The sequence below is a fragment of the Bubalus kerabau genome, chromosome 2, assembly GCF_029407905.1.
Source record: "Bubalus kerabau isolate K-KA32 ecotype Philippines breed swamp buffalo chromosome 2, PCC_UOA_SB_1v2, whole genome shotgun sequence".
NCBI lineage: Eukaryota > Metazoa > Chordata > Mammalia > Artiodactyla > Bovidae > Bubalus > Bubalus kerabau.
The window spans coordinates 129,880,201-129,902,598 of record NC_073625.1 but is presented as its reverse complement, the minus strand read 5'-3'; the positions used below and the strand labels follow the sequence as shown (position 1 = coordinate 129,902,598).

General features: G+C 43.2%; 2 protein-coding genes across 17 annotated transcripts in view; one reads left to right on the top strand and one right to left on the bottom strand.

Moving 5' to 3' along the window:
- Nucleotides 1-13,260: 13,260 nt before the first annotated feature.
- LOC129643813 (40S ribosomal protein S6-like) lies at nucleotides 13,261-21,236 on the bottom strand. Of its 4 annotated transcripts, none has more exons than XR_008710518.1 (2): nucleotides 21,117-21,236; nucleotides 13,261-13,405 (listed from the first exon to the last, which is right to left on the bottom strand). XR_008710518.1 is itself a non-coding variant. In XM_055568930.1 (2 exons), exon 2 carries the CDS (start codon nucleotides 17,499-17,501, stop codon nucleotides 16,812-16,814), a length of 690 nt encoding a protein of 229 aa, XP_055424905.1. In that variant the 5' UTR covers nucleotides 17,502-17,577; nucleotides 17,726-18,196; the 3' UTR covers nucleotides 16,732-16,811. The 4 variants fall into 4 exon arrangements, 1 of the variants encoding a protein (XP_055424905.1); XR_008710517.1 differs by lacking the exon at nucleotides 21,117-21,236 and adding an exon at nucleotides 17,726-18,229; XR_008710516.1 differs by lacking the exon at nucleotides 21,117-21,236 and adding an exon at nucleotides 14,904-15,037.
- The window catches only part of YEATS2 (YEATS domain containing 2), a 103,358-nt gene continuing 101,466 nt past the window's right edge, over nucleotides 20,507-22,398 (top strand). For 7 of the 13 annotated variants that reach the window (XR_008710515.1, XM_055568908.1, XM_055568913.1 and 4 more), the window contains exon 1: nucleotides 20,508-20,779. The gene's annotated coding sequence lies outside the window, so the exon portion shown is untranslated. Of the gene's footprint in view, nucleotides 20,780-20,863; nucleotides 20,974-22,398 lie in introns of those variants that run through there. The other 6 variants (XM_055568921.1, XM_055568918.1, XM_055568915.1 and 3 more) reach the window with 3 other exon arrangements.

Below are 22,398 nucleotides of genomic sequence, written 5' to 3'. Positions count from 1 at the left end.
TTGTGCGGAAGGTTGAGCATTCTTTGGCATTGCCTTTCTTTGGGATTGGAATGAAAACTGACCTCTTCCAGTCTTGTGGCCACTGCTGAGTTTTCTAAATTTGCTGGCATATTGAGTGCAGCACTTTCACAGCATCATCTTTCAGGATTTGGAATAGCTCAACTGGAATTCCATCACCTCCACTAGCTTTGTTCATAGTGATGCTTTCTAAGGCCCACTTGACTTCACATTCCAGGATGTCTGGCTCTAGGTGAGTGATCACACCATCGTGATTATCTGGGTTGTGAAGCTCTTTTGTGTACAGTTCTTCTGTGTATTCTTGCACACTGGGTAAGGTAGTGTGGGATTAATCTAAGAAGACAGGCCCTGGCCTCCAGAGCTTTCTGTCAAGTGAGGAAAAACAGCAGTCAGGGAAGGGCTGCTCACTGTGACAGGGAAATACCATTACCACTAATGGCCTAGTTTGTTGAATTTTCCACTTCTCAGCTTTCGGTTTCCGTATACGTACCATTCATAAGACTGTTAGCACATTTGACCTCTGATGCATAATCTTGCTCTGCTATTTTCCTGGGGCATTTAAGCATATGGGACCCATCCCTTTGTTCTAGCCCCAGGTCATTTTGACCTCTAGTCAACAGACCTTCACTCCCATTCACTCAAAGTAACATACAAGGCCATTCCTTGGATCATTTCATCACCTTCTTCCTCTGAAACCTTAAACTCTAAAGCCTTTCTTTAGCCATAAAAAGGAAAAAAATTGGGTCATTTGTAGAGACGTGGATGGACCTAGAGAGTATCATACAGAGTGAAGTAAGAAAGAAAAACAAATATTGTATATTAACACATATATGTGGAATCTAGAAAAATGGTACAGATGACCCTATGTGCAAAGATTAAATAGAGACACAGACATAGAGAACAAATGTATGAATACCAAAGGGGAAAGGGTGGCTGTGGGAGGAGTTGGGAGATTGGGACTGATATATATATACTATTGATACTATGTACGTGCTGTGCTCAGGCTTCCCTGGTAGGTCAACTGGTAAAGAATCAGCCTGCAATGCAGGAGACCCCGGTTAATTCCTGGGTTGGGAAGATCCTTTGAAGAAGGGATTCCAGTATTCTTGGGCTTCCCTGGTGACTCAGAGGGTAAAGAATCTGCCTGCAATGTGGGATACCTGGGTTCGATCACTGGGTTGGGAAGATCCTCTGAAGGAGTGCATGGCAACCCACTCCAGTATTGTTGCCTGGAGAATCCCCACGGACAGAGGAGCCTGGCGGACTACAGTCCTTGCAGTCGTAAAGAGTCGGACACGACTGAGTGACTAAGCATAGCACAGCACAGTGTCCATGGAATTTTTCCAGGCAAGAATACTAGAGCAGGATCAAACCCTCATCTCTTGAGTCTCCTGCATAGGCAGGTAGATTCTTTACCACTGTGCCCCTGGGAAGCCTATGTATAAAATAGATAATTAGCACATACTGTATAGTGCAGAGAACTCTACTTAATGCACTGTGGTGATCTGAATGGGAAGCAGTCCAAAAGCGAGGGGATATATGTATATGTATGACTGATTCATTTTGCTATACAGTAGAAACTAATGCTGAGGCTGAAACTCCAATACTTTGGCCACCTCATGCGAAGAGTTGACTCATTGGGAAAGACCCTGATGCTGGGAGGCATCGGGGGCAGGAAGAGAAGGGGACGACAGAGGATGAGATGGCTGGATGGCATCGCTGACTCGATGGACGTGAGTCTGGGTGAACTCTGTGAGTTGGTGATGGACAGGGAGGCCTGGTGTGCTGCAATTCATGGGGTCGCAAAGAGTAGGACATGACTGAGCGACTGAACTGAACTGAACTGAACTGAGAAACTAATGCAACATTGTAAAGCAATTACATTCCAACAAAATTAATTTTAAAGGAATAAAATAAGATAAAGTCTGTCTTTAGCCACAGTCCTCCTTTCCTTCCATCTCTCTCATTCTGTAACTTTCCTGTGAGCTTATCTAGACTTCCGGTCTTCTAAAGCCTCTTCACGCAGGCCCCTGTGCTACTCATTATCCCTTCCCAGCCTGCATTCCATCATCACAGTGTCATTCCTACACTCTTACCAGCACTCAAAATTTACTCACCCTTTTGATTTCCCATTCCACTTACTCTACCACCTCCAAGTATATCAACCCAGTGATTGGCCTTTTCCTCTCCTTCTCCCCAACTATTGATCACAAGTGGAGAACATCAGCTAATTTATACCTCTAAAATTGTGTGATCTCCACCTTCAACTGGGCAAGACTTCTTGGCCAGACTTCAGCACGGACCTCCTCTCTTCTCTTTCTTCTCTCTATAACAGCTCACTCACCACTCTCCTGATGTACGCCACTGTCTTCTGTTCTTAGCAGTTGATCTTGCTTTCTCCTTCAAAGACAAAGGACATGAAGTAGAACCTCTCCTCCCATACTTATTTCCTGCCCTCTCTGTTCTTCAGGATTTAGGTGTCCCTCCTTCATCTGAACCCTGAATCTCATTGACGTAGCATCTTAGGGAGTTCCTTCTACCTCCTCCTCTGATTTTCAACCTCTCTATGAGCTCTTTCCCATAGCATTTAAACATACTCTAGCCTTTCCCATTTTAAAAATCCTTCTGTAGCCCCAAGTTCCTTTCTGACTCTCTGTGTGCTCAGTCATGTCTGAGTCTTTGTAACCCCATGGACTGTAGCCCACCAGGCTCCTCTGTCCATGGGATTTCCCAGGCAAAAAAAAAAAAAAAACACCAAACACAGAATGGGTTGCCATTTCCTTCTCCAAGGTATCTTCCCAGCCCAGGGATTGAACTAGTGTCTCTTGCATCTCCTGCATTGGCAGGCAGGTTCTTTACCAGCTGAGCCACCAGGGAAGCTATTCTGACTCTACCCTCTTTTTAAAGTCTTTTAAAAGTCTTTAAAAGACTCTTAAAGTTTTAAAGTCTCTCCTTTGCCTCACTTCTTAATATACCACTATCTGGCTCACATACTCACCACTACAGAAATCACATTTGCCAAGAGCTCCAATTACATCTTTGTAAAGTCCTTATCTTATTTAACAAATCTGATGCTCCTGATAACATTCTCCTATCTTGACTGTAGTCATACTTTTACCTTCTCTTTCATGGGCTCTTCCTCCACCTCTGCCCTAAATTCTCAATCATCTGGCTTTCTTCTTACCCTGTCAGTAATTATCTGGGTAATTTTTTCCACTGCTATGGTTTCAGTTACAACTATATTAGTTAGATCCTAAATCTAAATTAGATAGATCCTAAATCTATCTTCAGACAGGATACTTTTATCCAAATACTTTCTAGAGATTTATATGTGAGTCCATAATATGGAACTACTAGAACCTAAAACTCAAAAACCTCTTTTTCCAAAAAGATTTATCTTATATTTCCTTTTCTGGTTGATAGCAACAAAATTGACTGCTTATCAAAACCAGGAGCTGAGGAGTAATTTTTCCTGTTATTCAACCATTCTTCAAATATTGAGTACCTACTTTGTGCCAGGAATTCTTCCTCTTTATATCTAAATCTATCTGTCTAACTTCCCATCCTCCCTACCAATGCCTTTGTTTCAAGCCTTCATCATTCCTTGTGTGGAAGAGCCTTCCAAGTGGTTTGCCTAAGATCAAAATTCCTTGTTGCCATGCAACTGAAACAATACTATCTGAATAGAGGATTTATTGAAAGATAGCTGAGGCTCACAGAGTTGATGAAACAGCCAAGTGTCATACGTGGAAAGTAGGCATAAACTGGGGAAGCTCTAGAGAGCAGTGAAGCAAGATACACAAAATGTTCTTTAAGCAGAAATAATCAGGATAAAACATCCCTAACTATCCACCCTGCTAATAAATGTATCTTTACCTCACAGACTTCTCAACTGAAATCCCTGGTGGAAACACTCAATTAGCTGACACCAGTTCAAGTACCTCACTGGCTGCTAAGAGCCAAAGGGAGCAACAAAGACAAAGACACATATGAAGAGAGAGACACAGAGAGAGAGAGACTTGAATTCCTTACGGAGAGGAAAATTTTGTTTCTTGTCAGAATAAATGCAGTGTGGAATCCCCGAAATCTTGGGTGGGGTGGAGGGAGAGGAGGAATACTTCATGGGCTTACCCATCTCTGTGCCTTAGCCTCCTCCTGGAATGCCTGGCCTCTAGCTATCTCCCCCATGTTCTTGGAAAGAACTAGGATTCATTTCCTGGGGAGCTTCCGTGATCACCCTCTTCCCATCCTGTAACCAAGCAGGACCCTATGGGGCCCTCCCAGAACAGGAACTCCCTCCCTCTCCAGAAACTTTAATCAAAGAATAAATTTAATCAAACAAGTGAGGAAACACAGAAAGGAAAACAGTCAAGCAAGACAAAATACCAATAGTTTAGGCAATAAACAAAGTCAAGGACCTTTCCTCCCCAAGAGCTATAGATAATATTCTAAGCCATGTCCTTTGAGCTGTTTTGCAGATACTGAAACCCCCACCAAGTGGAAGAAGTTAACTGTATGCTGCCCACAAGCTCGTAGATCCCAGAACAGTTGGTACCATGTTGATGATGTTGACTCCCACTTACCTAACTACCAACCAATCAGAAGACTGTCCACAAGCTGACCACACAGCTCACCTTTTTCCTGAAAGCCTTCATAGAGTTTGGGTCTTTTAAGCACTAGTGTGTCCTGGACTCCTTGCTTGGCCCGGTAATAAATGCTGCACTTTCCTTCACCACCAGCCAGTGCCAGTAAGTCTGCGGCTTTACTGCACACAGGCAAGCAGACCCAAATTTGGTTTGGTAATAATCCCAGATGAGCTCTTATGTGCCCCCATTAATTCTTTTACATGTATCCGTGAGAGTACTTTTCTGTTTACTTGACTCTTTACCACCATCTCCCAGATAATGGACTGTTTAAAATCAAGGACCACATCTTGTTTGGTGAGGTTTAAGAATCTAGCCAAAAATCCAGCTTAGAGGAAAGGATCAGCTGGGGTGAGCTGCCTTAGCAGGTAGTTTTGGAAAGACTGAGGTCGCTGGAAAGTGAAAGAAAAAGAGAAAGTGGCTAGAAGGTAGCGTGCCAATGACAAATGGCCTATTTTGAATTTGCGTAGAACTAAAAAAACTTATCTGTATGTGCTAAATAATATTTTTAATGATTTCCTGGCATCTTACATAACAGTGACTTTCCCTGACCTTATTATTAGGTTTTGGGTTTCTGTCTAAATATAGGTTCAGTAGTAACTTTCTCCTTACTTCTGAGTCCAGATCAAATGCTACCTCATCTCTGATGCCTTTCCTGGTTCCCCAAATAGATTTATTTCTCACTTATTGAAGGCAAGGACTAAGTCTGTCTTGTTAACCTAACTCTATCCCTAGGACCTGGCAAAGTGCCTGGCACAGAGTAGGTGATGAATATTTATTTAACTGATAATCACCATGGGAAGCAGAAGAGACTAATTGAAAACTAGAGGAATAGAGAAGCCATAAAGACTCCAAAGTTCTTTAATGATCCCTGGCTTGGTGCATACTTATTTCTTCTTTCTTGCTATGCTAAGTGGAAGTCCTGATGGATTGTTACCCAATCTTCTATTCCTGATTTAGCCCACTTCTGCTATCCCTAACCCACACCTGTACACCTACCTCCACATCTGCAATGGTCCCATTTTTATCAAAAGCATATAAATTACTTTCAGAATAGTGTTGTGAAGAATTCCATGGACCCCCACCTCGGCAAAACAATCGTAACTGGTGAAAATTATTTAAAAAACATTTAAAGTCTCTAGAAAATATTCTAAGGGCATATAATAAGTGAAAAAACTTATTCAAGAAAATTTGCTGAAACTTTGTTCTTTTGTAAGAACAGAGTCTGTAGCACTTAAACCACTATACATTCTCTACCTCTCCCTTCCCCCCCAACTCAATATTACAGAAGCTACACTCCAAGTGGATGTGATCAAGATGGGGCTTGGGCTTCCCTGGTGGCCCAGTGGATAAGAATTCACCTGCCAGTGCAGGAGACACAGATTCGATCCCTGGGCCAGGAGGATCCCACATGCCGCAGAGCAGCTAAGCCCATGTGCTGCAACAACTGAGCCTGTGCTCTAGAGCCTGGAAACCACAACTACCGAGTCAGTGTACTGCAACTACTGAGGCCCATGTGCCCTAAAGCCCCTGATCCTCAACAAGAGAGGCCACCATGATCAGAAGTCTGTACATAGCAACTAGAGAGTAGCCCCCGCGGGCCAGCAACTAGAGAAAAGCCCACGCAGCACAGAAGACCCAGGGCAACCATAAATAAATAAAATTATTTTTTAAAAAAGAAGATGGGGCTCACCTGCTCCCAAGCAAAGAGGCCTCCATGTGAGAGGGAGGCCACCAGCATGTCTCAGCCCCTACAGCTCTGTGTCTTCGTGAATATCGCTAATTTCCAGGTGAATATCGCTGAGAGGCAGAAGCATCCTTTCTCCAACCAGCCCCTATGTCTATGGCAGAAGGTCTATGCCAAAAAATCAGGCCAAGCACCCAACTTGTAAATCTGACTGTTTTTTTTTTAATTTCTAACAGAGTATGGGGATGTTCAAGCCTAAGGGAGCTTTAGAAAACAATGAAGGTAAACAGTTAAGAGGATGCTGGTAGTGTCAAGATAATCAACAGATGACATGACAGGCCAGCTAGATTACCAGTGAGAATCAGGGGGATAAAACAGCTAAGAAGACCCCCTCTAAGGATCAGAATAAATCTAAAAGGCTGGCCTCGAAAACCAACACTGCAAAGGAGTCAAAACTAAATCGAACTTCATGAAAGTTTAAAACTTCTGTGTTTCAAAGGATACCATCAAGAAATTGAAAAGACAATCTACAGAATGGGAGAAAATGTAAATCATATTATCTGATAAGGGACTTGTATCTAATTTGTATAGTGTAGTAGTTTCCTAAGACTGCCATAAGAAGGTATCAGATTGGGAGGCTTAAAAAACACAAATTTATTGTCTCAAGTTTTAGAGGAAAGAAGTCTGAGATCAAGGTATTTGTAGGGTTGATTTCTTCTAGGGACTCTGAAGACGATAATGTTCTGTGCCACTCACCTAGTGCCTGGGTATTTTCTGTCAATCTGTGGCATTTCTTACCCTCTGCTACATCACCCTGTTCTCTGCCTTTATCTTCACATGATGTTCTACTTGTGTGTATGTCTCTCTATGTCCAAGTTTTCCCTTTTTTATAAGGACACCCACAGTATTAGATGGAGAAGGCAATGGCACCCCACTCCAGTACTCTTGCCTGGAAAATCCCATGGATGGAGGAGCCTGGTAGGCTGCAGTCCATGGGGTCGCTAAGAGTCGGACACAACTGAGCGACTTCACTTTCACTTTTCACTTTCCTACATTGGAGAAGGAAATGGCAACCCACTCCAGTGTTCTTGTCTGGAGAATCCCAGGGATGGGGGAGCCTGGTGGGCTGCCGTCTATGGGGTCGCACAGAGTCGGACACGACTGAAGTGACATGAAGTGAAGTGAAGGTTTGTATATCTTTAAAGAAGATATACAAATAGCCAGTAGGCAAAGGTGCTCAATATCATTAGTTATTATGGAGTAAAAAAAGACAGGCTTTTGGGTTTGGGGGGGCTTTTAGTTTAAATAAATTGGGTTTTTAAAAAAAGACATAACAAATGTTGACAAGCATGTAGAAAAAATGGAATTCTCATACACAGCTGCTGAGTATTTAAAACAGTACAGCTGCTTTGGAAAACAGTCTAGTTGTTCCTCAAGAAGTCAAACATAGAGTTACCATATAACCCAGCTTCTAGGTGAGTATCCAAGAAAAATAAAAACATATATCCACATCAAAACTTAAACATCAATGCTTATAACAGTATTATTTGTAATAGCCCAAAGGTGGAAGCAACTCAAATGTCTATCAAACAATGAATGGATAAATAAAAAGTAGAATATTATTCGTTAATAAAAAGGGACAGAGAACTGATTCATGCTACAACATGGCTGAATTTTAAAAACATTATGCTAAAGTGAAAGAAGCCAATACAAAAGGGCACTTATTGTAAAATTCCATTCATATGAAACATTCAGAATAGGCAAATCTACAGAGACAGGGGTCGATTGGTTGTTGCCTAGAGATGGAGGGTCTCAGGAAATGGAGAGTGACTGCCGATTGGCATGTGGTTTGTTTTGGGGTGGTGGTTGCATAATTCTGTGAATATACTACAAACCATTGAATTGTACACTTTAAAATGAGTTAATTACATGCTATATGAATTATATCTAATAAAGCCACTATTTTTTTAAAACTATATAAATTCTTTCTTTCAAGAACCTCATCCTATGCCAAATTGCTATTAGAACTATACTTGAGAGTGAGAAAGAACAAAGTTTCTTCCTTGTTTCCAGTGCAATTTTCTTCCTTGAGTCTAGAAGCAATAGGATTTTACCCTGCTCAGCATCTCCTTATGTGGACAGGGAGGCAGACTTATGGATAGATAATTACAATACTACATGTGAAGACCTGTAACAGGCACAATGGATATTGTAAGTACAGCCAGCGCAGATTTTTGAAGCCAGATGGCCCTGGGTTTGAATCCTAGCTCTGCTACTACCATCCTCCACTTCCTCCATTATAAATCATGGACAAAAATAATGAGCTATGGGATTCCTGAAGGAATTAAAGGAAATACTATCAGAACGCCTAGGGCAAGGCCCTGCAGGGCAGTGTTTCTCATACTTCAGTTGCATGGGAGTCACTTGGAGATTCTGTTAAATTGTAGATTCTGATTCAGTGGGTCTGGGATAGAGCCTGAATCTCTGCTTTTCTAACAGGCTCCCAAGTGGTGGCCCTAGTATTGGTTGAGGACCACTGGTTAGGTAGTAGAACTATGAAGTCTTCATACCCTTTGTATGAAGTGTCAAAGGAGTGTAGAGGAGGAAGCAGTAAATTAATTCTTCAGACGGGAAGGCCAGAGCTGGATTTTCCTTGATAGTAGAGAGTTTGCCAGGAATGGGAAGGGAATGTGCATTCTAGAAGAGAGGCAGAGAACAATCAAGACCTTGACATAATAGTGGAAGATGACTTCAGAGGTAACTTATGGGGACTTTCCTGGTGGTCCAGTAGTCAAGACTCCTGTGTTTTCACTCCAAGGGGAATGGGCTCTATCCCTGGTCAGGGAACGAAGATCCCAAATGCAGTGTGGTCAAAAAACAAACAAACTTAGAGAATGTGGTAAGCAACAGCCAGAAACTGGGAGAGTAGGTTGGTAAATGATTTTAAACCAGATGTTAATGAGTTTTAATTTTAGCCTAGGCCAGTGGTGCTCAGAATGTGGTTCCTGATCAGCACCTTCCCCAAACTTGATAGGAATGCACATTTTAGGACCCACCCCAGACCTACTGAGTCAGAAACTCTGGAGCAGGAGCCCAGCAACCTATTTTCAAACAAGTCCTTTAGGTAATGTGGATGCACATTAAATTTGAGAACCACTGGCTCTAGGTAATGGGGCTGGGTCACTGGGAGGTATTTTTAATAGTAAAGTGAAGTGATTAGATGTGTGTAGTAGAAAGCTGACCCAAGCAGTTGAGACATAGTAGATAGGGAGAGTAGGAAGGCAGAACAAGCAAGTGGGAGGAGAGGAAGTCCATGAGCAGAGAGGGTGGACGCCTGGACAAGGGCAATGGCGGAAGAAATAAAGGAGAGAGCTGACCTAAGAAGAATTTAGGAGATGGATTCAGTAACACCTAAAGACTAATTGGATATTACCTGTGAGGGTAAACAAGGAGTGGATGATTCCAAAGTGTGTATCTCAGGTAACTCAGTGGGTGGTGAAACTAATCAAAATAGTAAGAGAAAGGAGAAAAGTAAGCCTTGGATGGCAGAGGGTGGGGCGAGGTGGGGGATGAATTTAATCATGAATAGGCTCAATTTCGGAGAAGGCAATGGCACCCCACTCCAGTACTCTTGCCTGGAAAATCTCATGGACGGAAGAGCCTGGTGGGCTGCAGTCCATGGGGTCACTAAGAGTCGGACACGACTGAGCGACTTCACTTTCACTTTTCACTTTCCTATATTGGAGAAGGAAATGGCAACCCACTCTAGTGTTCTTGCCTGGAGAATCCCAGGGATGGGGAAGCCTGGTGGGCTGCCGTCTATGGGGTTGCACAGAGTCAGACACGACTGAAGTGACTTAGCAGCAGCAGCAGCAGGCTCAATTTGCTCCAGAGTCATAAGGGGAAAGGTTGTAAATGCACTGAAAATAATGGTCCGGGTTCAGGTTGGAGGCCTAAGTCCATGATCTAGATTTGGAACTTGTTGGTACATAAGGGGTAGTTGAAGCTGTGCCCATGGAGAAAATTATTCAAGAAATGAGAACAGACCAAGGACAGAAAACACAGAAATCTCAGCATTCAGGTATAGGCAGAGAAAGAGGAGCTGGGGCTGGAGAGTGAGAAAGAGCTATCCAAGAAGCTGAGGAAAATAGGAAAGCAGCACATCGAAGAAATCTCATATAGGAATACACGAATGTGTATCATATAGGAATGTGTTTGGTTAAAACAACAGAAAGTCTGGCCACAGGTTGTTTAAAGAAACAAGTGATATTTTTCTTATAGTGGCAAGTTGGTAATCCAGGCCTGGTACCATCGTAGAAGACCCAGTCTCCTGCTTTCTTTCTGTCCCATTTTTAAGGTGTTGGCTTCTAACTCCAAGGTTGAAGGATGGCTACCATACCTTCAAATGTGACATCCAAATTCAAGGCAGGAAGAACGGGGCAGAGAGGCCAAGGCAGGACTAGCTACAACTCTCCCCTTTTTGGGAGAGTCTCTCTTTATATTCTTTGAACTTGGCTAAGTTCTCTTGTCTGGAACTGAGTCACACAGTCACTCCTGGCTGCAAGGGAGGGGAGGAAACTGAGTGTTTAACTCTGGCTTCAATAGAAGAAGGCAAGGGAGAAGGGTTGGGAGTGGGTGTGCATCTGCCAAACTGTTGTGCATGCCACACCTAAACGAAGAGAGACCCAGTGATGAAGTGGGGGCCGAGGAGAGGCACAGCTTCTCTCTGTGACTTATGCTTTTGCACAAATAAATCTTTTACACAAAATATAAACATCAACATTGTACAAGCAGTATAGGATTAAGAGTTAAAAAAAAAAAAAAGCTCCCAGCTATGATTCCCAGTATTATTATTATATATATTTTAAAAACTCTAAAACAGACTGCCTTCATTCTGGGCCATAAAGATCCAAGCTCATTCTACACACAAACTCTGACTATTCAAATTCTCCACTTGGTGTTATCTATAATGAATAGAATACAAAGCAGCTCAGCAAATCCTGGCAGTTTCCCCGACTTTTGTTCCTTTTATAATGGGCACAATTCTTCTCTAGGCACATTTATGACTGTCCTGACATTATCTGCTGCTCAGCTGGGGACACCAAACCTGGATGAGTTTACTCTGAACATATGAATAAGGCATTTTGTAAAAATAGGAGAAACATAATGGCCATACAAAGTATAAGAGTTTGGAAATGTTCAAAGAATAAAAGTTATTATGCACATGGTATGTCTCACTGCCAAGCTCAACCTATACAAGATTTCTCTTCCTAACTAAAACACCCTGTTCACTGGTGTTGGAAGAATGTGAGATCTGATTATAGGGACAGCATCCCACAATATGCCTTTGGGTGTGCTGGGGTGAAGGCCGAATGAGACTCCTAACATCTGGGTCAACAGGATAGCACTCTGGGCAGTGACTGATTTCTGAAACCGGATACAGGGACTTCTCTGGTGGTCCAGTGGCTAAGACTCCATGCTCCCAATGCAGGAGGCCTGGGTTTGATATCTGGTCAGGGAACTAGATTTGACATGCTCAGTTCAGTTCAGTCGCTCAGTCATGTCCGACTCTTTGCGATCCCATGAATTGCAGCATGCCAGGCCACCCTGTCCATCACCAACTCCCGGAGTTCACTCCAACTCACGTCCATCGAGTCAGTGATGCCATCCAGCCATCTCATCCTCTGTCATCCCCTTCTCCTCCTGCCCCCAATCCCTCCCAACATCAGAGTCTTTTCCAATGAGTCAACTCTTCGCATGAGGTGGCCAAAGTATTGGAGTTTCAGCCTCAGCATCAGTCCTTCCAATGAACACCCAGGACTGGTCTCCTTTAGGTTGGACTGGTTGGATCTTCCCACACTCCAAGGGACTCTCAAGAGTCTTCTCCAACACCACAGTTCAAAAGCATCAATTCTTTGGCGCTCAGCTTTCTTCACAGTCCAACTCTCACATCCATACATGACCACTGGAAAAACCATAGCCTTGACTAGATGGACCTTTGTTGGCAAAGTAATATCTCTGCTTTTTAATATGCTATCTAGGTTGGTCATAACTTTCCTTCCAAGGAGTAAGCGTCTTTTAATTTCATGACTGCAGTCACCATCTGCAGTGATTTTAGACCCCCCAAAAATAAAGTCTGACACTGTTTCCACTGTTTCCCCATCTATTTCCCATGAAGTGATGGGACCGGATGCCATGATCTTCGTTTTCTGAATGTTGAGCTTAAAGCCAACTTTTTCACTCTCCTCTTTCACTTTCATCAAGAGGCTCTTTAGTTCCTCTTCACTTTCTGCCATAAGGGTGGGGTCATCTGCATATCTGAGGTCATTGATATTTCTCCCGGCAATCTTAACTCCAGCTTGTGCTTCTTCCAGCCCAGCGTTTCTCGTGATGTACTCTGCATAGAAGTTAAATAAGCAGGGTGACAATATACAGCCTTGACGTACTCCTTTTCCTATTTGGAACCAGTCTGTTGTTCCATGTCCAGTTCTAACTGTTGCTTCCTGACCTGCATACAAATTTCTCAAGAGGCAGGTCAGGTGATCTGGTATTCCCATCTCCTTCAGAATTTTCCACAGTTTATTGTGATCCACACAGTCAAAGGCTTTGGCATAATCAGTAAAGCAGAAATAGATGTTTTCCTGGAACTCTCTTGCTTTTTCGATGATCCAGAGGATGTTGGCAATTTGATCTCTGGTTTGACATGCTACAACTAAGCATTTGCATGCCTCAACTAAAGATCCTGTGTGCCACAACTAAGACCCAGTGCTGCCAAATAAAGTAAACAAATACTAAAAAAAAAAAAAAAAAGCTAACAGAGGATAATACAAGTAAATATTATCAAGAAAACTAAAGGATATAAAGAATTCTGTCAACAAATAAATTCAGCACTCACATCATTATTTATCTTTAATAACAGAGAGCTATAGTGTGGAAAACCAATGTAAAAACAGAGGGTTGCCATTTCCTTCTCCAGAGGATCTTCCCCACCCAGGGATCGAACCCGGGTCTCCCATATTGTAGGCAGATGCTTAACCGTCTGAGCCACCAGGGAAATCTAAATAATAAATGAAAATATCACAGTATTATATTAACTAGATACCTATAGCTGATGAACGACATAAGGAAATACAACCAAATTAAAATCAGAAGTCTTCAGTCTTTAAAACTGACCCAGAAGTTAAAGGAAAACTGTTCTTATACATTTCCCTTTTTACATTGTATAGATTCCACCACAATCAAATCATATTACAGCTGAAATTGTATATTACCTTAACTTTACAATTAATTCTCAGATATTTGTAGCCTATGGTCAGATGACCTTTTTTTTAACAACTTTATTGAGATACATACTTATGCTGTGAACATTTCTGTACAAATTCTGTATGGACATATGCTTTCATTTCTCCTGGGACTGCCTAGGCGTGTAACTGCAGGGACACATGATAACTCTGTGTTTAATATTTTGAGAAACTGCCAAGCTGTCTGCCAAAGCACCTGCATCTTTCTACATCAGCAACATTATGAGAGCTCCAAGTTCTCCTCATCTAGAGACTTTATTCTTGTATGAAACAAATACAGAGAACTCAACCGATTCCGGCCATAAAAAGTTTCCTTTAGGATAAATAACCCCCTTTTGGGGGGCATGAATGAAAATGTCTTGCATCATTTCCTCCACTCTCCAAATTCATATCTACAGTGACTTCCCAATCCACAGATGAGAAGCCCAATGCATGGTTTCTTTGTGGGTTAGGATAGAGTTTGGTAAGATCTACAAGGGTGGGATATAGTTTTGTAAACTCCAAATATGTCAACTTAACATTTGGTTTCTTGTTTGGACTTGGTTGGGGGCATTTATTTTTAACTACTTGAGTGTGTAATTCCCAGGCACTGACTACTTTAACAGTTTGCTTGGGGCTGTACATGTGAGGTTCTCATTTTAAAAGTTTAATTGCTGTCTGCAATCTGGTTACCTCATTACCATAAGGGCTCCAGGAGTCCCACTCCTGTTCATCTTAGGAAGGGTGGTTAGTCTTCTTAGGGAGGAGGGCAAGACACCTCGGGTGTGGGGATCTCTGGGGCAGAGCTTAGCAATAATTTTCCATCTGAGTCAGATTCCCTCCCACTCACACAGAGCCTGGGGCTCATCACCCTTCTGAGGCTTTCCTTGGTTCTCTGGTTGCTGTTTTCAGTCTGCCTACTCCTGCCCCTCCACCAGAGCCCTGCAAGAAGCTGTTGGCTGCTGCTCCCAGAGTGAGCCCCCCTCCCAAATGCCAGCTCCTTCTCCTGGGTCAGTGCCATCATTCCTAGACAAACTTTAATAATTATCGTTTTTCCTTTCATTAATATTGTACATTTAACACCCAGCCCCTCCTCCCTCTGCTCACACTCTTACTAAGAGACTAGTGAGTCATCTAAATCATCCCACCTGCCTCTCCCAGTTAAGAGACTGTAAGACCCCAAACTGACTTAAACTCTATTTTACCCCAAGACTTGAAACTAAGTTTAAGCATATTGTCAAAGTCTCTCCCACCTCAGTCTCATATCAACCTTACCTAGATAAAACTGAAATTGAAAAGTTAGGAACTTCCCTGGTGGTCCAGTGGCTAAGATTCCATGCTCCCAATGCAGGGGGCTAGGGTTCGATCCCTAGTCTGGGAATTAGATTCTGCATGCTACAAATAAGACCTGGTGGAGCCAAATAAATAAATAATTAATAAATATTAAAATCAATATTTAAAAAAAAATTTAAAGTTATTTAACATTTTGTTGCCTCGACTCTGTGTCGTTTTCATCTCATATACTTGGGATGATAGATTCCCTCAGAAGTATGATTGTATCAGAAGCATGGAAACATAGTTATGAGTTTCTCATACACATTTCATCCAAATACTAGCCTGCTTTTATCAACTTTATTTGATCAGATAACATTAAACAGAAATTTCACAAATAAAATAATTTAAAAATGCTTACCCATAGAATTTAGATGACTTTAGTATTTTTAATGTTCTACTTGGTATAGAGAAATAATACTCCAATATCAGAAAATAGTAGTGTTAATAAAACAATAAGTGACAACTGATGCTCAGATTGGGATGGGGTTTGGGCGGACCATGCCCTGCAGGCAATAGGCCTTTTCTAATGGGGTTGTAACTTCCTCGTACCCAAGGTATCTAAGCTCTCAGACCCTGGTGCCAGACTGCCTGGGTCTGCAACGTAACTCTGCCACTTCTTAGCTGTCTGCTAAGTTACTCAACCTCTCTGTGCTTCAGTTTTCTCTTCCTTGAAGTACATACAATAATAATCAAGTTGTTACTTAGATTAAATTTGTGAAGTGCTTGGAACACTCCTTAGTTTACAGTGTTAGCTAATATCTAATTATAGCATTATGGGTGGCCTTTTTCATAGAAGGCGAAATCCAGGTTAAGATGTGATATTTCTCAACATCTGAAATGGTGGTTTGTTTAAAGCCAAGTGTGACATTGCTGGCTGTGACCATGCAACCCCTCTAAACTGTGCTCTCGCTTCTGCAATCTCACCAGCCCTCAGAGCCACCTGTTGATAAGGATATGTTGACAGCATCACCCACCAATTCTCTGAGCCCCAGAATTTGTGCACAGACCTGTTTAGTGTCTTTAGGCGGATGTCTCAAACTTAAAATAGTCCAAGAATAATAAAAAAATTTTTTTTTGTTTTACTGCACTGGGTCTTCTTTGCTGCACAAGGGCTTCTCTAGTTGTGGCATGGGCTCAGTAGTTGTGACATTTAGGCTTAGATGTCCCACAGCATGTAGGATCTTAGTTCCCCAACTAAGGGTCTAACCCTAACCTACGTCCCCTGCTTTGGAAGGCGTATTCTTAACCACTGGACCACCAGGGGAGCCCCCTCCCAAGAATTTTTGATTCACTCACCACTGCCCCCAACACAGAAAATCTGTTCTCCCTTTAACAAATGGCACCACCCTCCACCATCTGCCAACTCCAGAAACCAGTCTCTTTCAGTCCTTTATCTCCTAATCTTCTCCTTCCAGGCTCCAGTGCAGGTTAACACTGCGTAGGAGGCCTGGACAAGGAGGGGCCTGAAATCCATCCTCCAGCTGTGGGCCCCTGTGCAGGGCAAGCCTGCTTGAAGCCTGCCTGGGGCAACTTTTTCTCAGGTGCCATTTGGTTTAGCAGGGGCTAATCCCTTTCTCTCTTCCCCGGTCTTCTCCCAGTTCATTACCAAGTCTCTCAGTACTTTCTCCACCATTCTACAATCTTTCTGTTTTCTTCCGTGTCCACCACCCAGGTTAAGCTACCCTCATTTTTCACCTAGATGATCAAATTGCTTTCCAACTGTGTGGCTCCTTCTCTGTTCACACATCCCTCTAGTCATTCCCCACCCATTTGCTAGGTCAAATACATTACTTTATTTATTCATTTTTTTGATGTCTGATCTTATTTGTTTGTTACTCTTAGAACATCTCATTTTTGACTGGACTCAGACTTGGAAGTAGAAGCTCTCAGAGAGGACAGCCTCCGTCTCTTGACAATCTGTTCCTGCCGTTTTTCTTTAGCCTCCTTCATTCTCTTGGCCAAAAGTTTAGCATATTCTGCAGCCCCGTCTTTATTTTTCTTAGTACGCTGTTTCTTCAGAGCAATACGCCGGCGTTTGTGTTGCAGAACTCGTGGAGTCACGAGACGCTGAATCTTGGGTGCTTTAGTCCTAGGTTTCTTACCGTCTTTGTTTAGGGACTTTCGCACAACATATTGGCGGACATCATCTTTAGAGAGATCGAAAAGTTTGCGGATTCTGCTAGCTCTTTTGGGACCCAGGCGATGAGGCACTGTAGTATCAGTGAGTCCAGGAATATCCTTCTCCCCTTTTTTCATGATGACCAAATTGAGAACACTCAGATTGGCATCCACAATGCAACCCCGTACAGATTTGCGCTTTCGCCCTCCAGTCCTCCTTGGTCTGTAACAGGAATGCCCCTTACTCAGTAGCAGGCGAACTCGGCCATGGGTCAAGACACCCTGCTTCATGGGGAAACCCTGCTTATCCTTCCCGCCACTGATTCGGACCACATGACCCTTCCATTCTTCACCTAGAGCGTCAGCAGCAACTTCTGTGGCCATACGCTTCTCGTAGAAGGTTATTAAGTTTTCATTCATCGTCCACTTCAATGAGCTTCTGGCAGCCAGTGGCTGGGAAAGAGATGTTCAGCTTCATTCTGAAGCAGCTGACAGCCTCCGAGGCGCCACAAAAAAGAGCTACATTACTTTAAAAGGTCAAATTAAGTACATTACTTTTTTTTTTTTTTTTTTTTTTACATTACTCTTCTTAAAACCCTCTGATGACTTCCTGTTGCTTTTAGGTAAAGATTAACACCACCTACCTGCACAGTCTTCTTCTTGTCTGACTCTCAGCCCCAAACCCAGGCACTCTGCTCTCATTGAAGTTATCCTGGACTTCTCTCACTTTGTCTTAGGTTTTATCATGATCTGACAGCTCCTATTGCTTCCAGGTTTTACTTAATGTTTTTTCAGGGAAGCCTTTTCTACCTCCATATTAAATTTGGTTCCCCTGTGCTGTGCTCTCTTAGCACCCTGCCCATTTACTTCCTAGAGCTTATTCCTGTTACTAAATTGTATACACTGGGTGATTATGTATAAAAATCAGAAGTTGTTATTTCTCTTCAAGCGATGCCAGCTTTCTCATGGGCTCTCATTCCTGTTGGGGACTGGGCTAAATTTAGGCTTGCCATACCACTCGGCCTAAAAAAAGAATGAAATTTTGCCATTTGTAGCAACATGGACAGACTTGGAGGGCATTATGCTAAGTGAAATGTCAGAGAAAGGCAAGTACTGTACAATATCACTTATATGTGGAATCTAAAAAATACAACAAACTAGTGAATGAAACAAGAAAGAAGCAGACTCACATACATAGAGAACAAACTAGTGGTTACCAATGGGGAGAGGGAATGAAGAGCGGGAATACAGGCATAGAGGGAAGAACAGATTATTATGGAATCACATGAAATTATGCATGTGAAACTTCTGAAAATTGCAAAGCAATATAGAATTTAAAGACTCTTTCATTCAATCTAAAAAAAAGTACTCTGGTAAAACAAACAAAAAAAAGCTTGCCAAAGTTGTATGGTCTTAAACCATCTCATTTTGGGTGAAGAGTCAATTTAAAGTTACAGTCCTATCAGAACTTTCCCCTCCTCACTCTTGACATCCCAAGATGGCCTGTGGGACCAAAGGGAAGCTTTGAGGCAATGGCCAGAGGAGTCTTAGGTCTGTGTGCAGAGCTGTGAGCTATAGCCTAGGTCCTCACTGGCCTTCGCAGCCATGTCCCTAGTCATACCTGGTCACCAGGGCCCGGTATCAGCTGCTGAGGTTGTTGACTATCAACTCATAATCTGTTACTTTAGTACCTTGAGACTCTGATGTCTCACCTTCCCATCCCTGCTCCTCTCATCAGCTGACTGGGAGCACTTCAGCTCTTGTTGGGGTTTTCAGCTTTGCCCATCCTTGGGGTCTTAGCCACATTCTCCAGCCATTACCTTCATGGTTCTCATGCTACTTTCTTCTTGCCTGGCAGAAGGCGTAAGAGAAGTCTGGGTTTCCGGCACACCATCTACAAACTGTGGGCATGCAGCAGCACCATTTCAGATTCTTTGTTCTCCCTAACGCCGCTGTCTTTTCCTAAGCCCTGATCAATGTGAGACTTCTGCCAGAATTGGGCAGCCTTCCAAGCTGGGCCAGAGAGAGTGGGCTTCAAGATTCCTTCACACTTAGCTGGATATTTCTAATCCCCTGCCTCAGGGTTAGATCCCCAAAGTGGGAGAATACAGATATGTCCATGCTGACCACTTATCCTACCTTTTTTTCTGTGAAATTTATTTTTATCTTCCAATTCCCATCCTCTTTTTGGGTTTTAGCATAAGGCTAAGTGAGTTCTTCCCTGGCTTTTCAGATTAGATTGACTGTCAATCTCACAAGGGCAGAAACTGTTTTGTTCATTTCTGATCCACAGTATCTGACATAGTGCTGGGCACATAGTGCCAGGACATAGAACAGAAACACACAAAAAATTTGCTAAACAAATATTGCTTTCTTTTAAAAGATATTTATTTATTTGGCTGCACCAGGTCTTAGTTGTGGCACACAAACCCTTAGTTGTAGCATGTGGGATCTAGTTTCCTGACCAGGGATGGAACCCAGACCCCCAGCATTGGGAATGCGGAGTCTTAGCCACTGGACCATAAGAGAAGTCTTGAACAAATATTTTTAATCTGCCTTTACCCTAAATAGACATTAAGATCAGGAGGCCAACAATGACATTTTATAAATCCCTGTATTCCCTTATCATGCAGGGCTTTGGAGTACTGGCCCCACTATTCATTTATTCAACAAATACATTTTGACTGCATACTATGTGCAATGCACTGGACTTGCTATTGACAATATAGGAGTAAATCCTTTAAAACGTTTTTACTAAACATCAAACACATTCAAAAAATTGATAACATATATGTAAAGTGAAAAAATAATGGAAAGGGTAAAATTTTATCCTTTAAACCTTGGTAATTTCAATGGTAAATCTTTACCTAGTGAAGAAAACAGATTGAAGGGAGACAGAAATAGATCCCTGGAGACCAGATGTGAGGCTATAGCAGACTTGGGCAGATAGATATGGGATTTGCTGTACTGGGGCACAGGGAGAAGGAAAAGGAAGGCTGAGCTCAAGAGATATTTAGGTGGAAAACAGAACTTGATGGACTGTTACTACTAGTTGCATGAACTAGATAAGATCTAACCTTTCTGAGCCTTCGTTCCTGCATCTGTAAAACAGGTTAATAATAACTATAGTTATTTGTATCCCTAACACCTAGCATAAAGCTTGGTATATGGATTACACACACGAAAATCATAGCTACTGTTTTCATTGCTGTGGAAGCTTCATAAATGCCGGCAGAATATTTTCCTGGGGCTGCAACTTGCTACCTTCCTCTAAGGAGAAAATTATATATGATGGTGCTCTCACCAGAACAGACGCCCATTCTCCCCAGGCAGCAGGGCACTGCAGGTCACGGTGAGAGTCTGGCACAGCCTCAGCCCCGCCCCGGCCCCGGCCGCGGCTCCGCCCACAACCTTGCGAGCTCTATTACCCCCCGCCCATAACCTCTCGAGCTCCGCCCCCGGAACCTCGCGCGTCGCCGCCGCCGCCGCGGCGCGCGCCCCGCCCCGTCCCTGGTGCTGACGTCCGGGCCAAACGGGCCGGGCGGGCTCCGCCGAGCCGTGTGCTTCCGCGGGCTCCGGGGTCGCTGGGGCCTCGTGGTGGGGCGGCTCTGCGGGGCTCGGCCCGCTTCCTCCCCTCCCCCGTGCCCTCTCGCGGCACCCGGCGGTGTCTGCGCTTAAGCCGGAGACTCAGAAAGAAGGTAAGTGTTGGCGGGAGCGAGATGGGACCGCCGGGCGCGCGCTCCGCTCTCCCGGGCATTGTCTGGGCGGGGGCGGCGCGGGCACGTGCGCGCCCCTCCCCCACCCCTCCTGAGGCGCCGGCCCCCTGGCTGAGGGAGGGAGGGGACGCGTGACTGGGGAGGGGAGAGGCCTCGGAGGAGGAAACTGGGTTAGGGTGAGTGTGTGTGGCTGGGGAGTCTCCGCAGCGGGAACCCGGAATTTGGGTATGAGGGGGTGTTCTTTCTAAGGGGCACCGCGCTTTCTGAGAGAATATGGGTTCCCTGGGCCCCAGTGGCGGGAGCTTTTAGGATGTTAAACCTGGTGGCCTGCAGTGGGATTGGAGACGAAATTTGGTCCCAGCACCGGCAAGTTGTGAATTTATCAGCAAGAATCCTGGAATCTCCCTCCAACCTGTCGCCTTCCCTGTCGTTCCTCTCCGCCGTGAAGGATGAGTAGGATTTAGAAAGGTGGAGGATATTCCAGGGATGGTGCCCGCGTTAAAACATCAGAGGTGTGAGACAGCGCGGGGTTGGAGTGAAAAGCTTGGGAAAAGGAGTACTTGGGAAAAAGAAAGGCTGGTTTGGTGGGTTGTGGCCAGATTGCAGAAGACAGGTTTATCTCATAACCTTTTTTTTTAATGAGTGTAATTATGTTAAAAAAAAATAGAAGTGGAAGAAAATAGCACCAATAATTGTACAACCCTGACTCCTCATTCTTAGAATTTTGATGTTTGCTTGTATTTTCTTTTAAGCTTGTAACTGTTACCGAGTTTTAACTACCATTTTGCATTCCCTTTTCTCGTTTACATGTTAAAATGCAGTGTAATGTTATGTAGTATTCAGCAATATAATTTACTTTCTTAATGAGCAAGGAGCAGGCATTCATAGAAAAAATTTAAAATACGGGAAGGAAAAATGAGGAAAGGTACCATCGTTTTATTGTGTAGAGTTATTATCATTGAGCATATTTTTGGTTGTGGATGTTCTTTCAAAGATAGGAGCATGTAAAGCTGTTCTTAGGAATTTCACTTTTATGAGAATTCTTTGAAGGTTTTAAGAAGGAAAGCATAATCTGACGGCTGTGCAGAGGAAGAGAGCAAGAGTGGAAGCTGGAAGGTTGGTTAGTTTACAGTACTTTGGACTGGGTCCATGGTTTGGAGATGGAGGAGAGTAGAAAGATTAACAGATATTTTGGAGGTAGAATGAACAAGACTTGGAAATGAATTGGTGAGGGAAAGGGAGAACTCTGTTTTTTGATACTTGTTTTGAGCAACTTCGAGTAGATGGCAGCGTTCACTGAGAAGAATGGAAGAGAGCAGTTTGAGGTGGAAGAAATCATGAGTTCTGTTTTAGGTGTATTAAATTTGAAATGTATTTTAGATATGAAGTCCGTATATTGAAGAGGCAGTTGGATGTGCAGGTTTGGAGCTTCCAGAACAGACCTTAGAGTTGGAGATAAAAATTTGGGAGTACTCAGTATATAGATGATATTCAAAGTTATGAGACCACCTGAGAGTACTTCATGGCAGATAGATGGGGAAACAGTGGCAGACTTTATTTTTTGGGGCTCCAAAATCACTGCAGATGGTGACTGCAGCCAT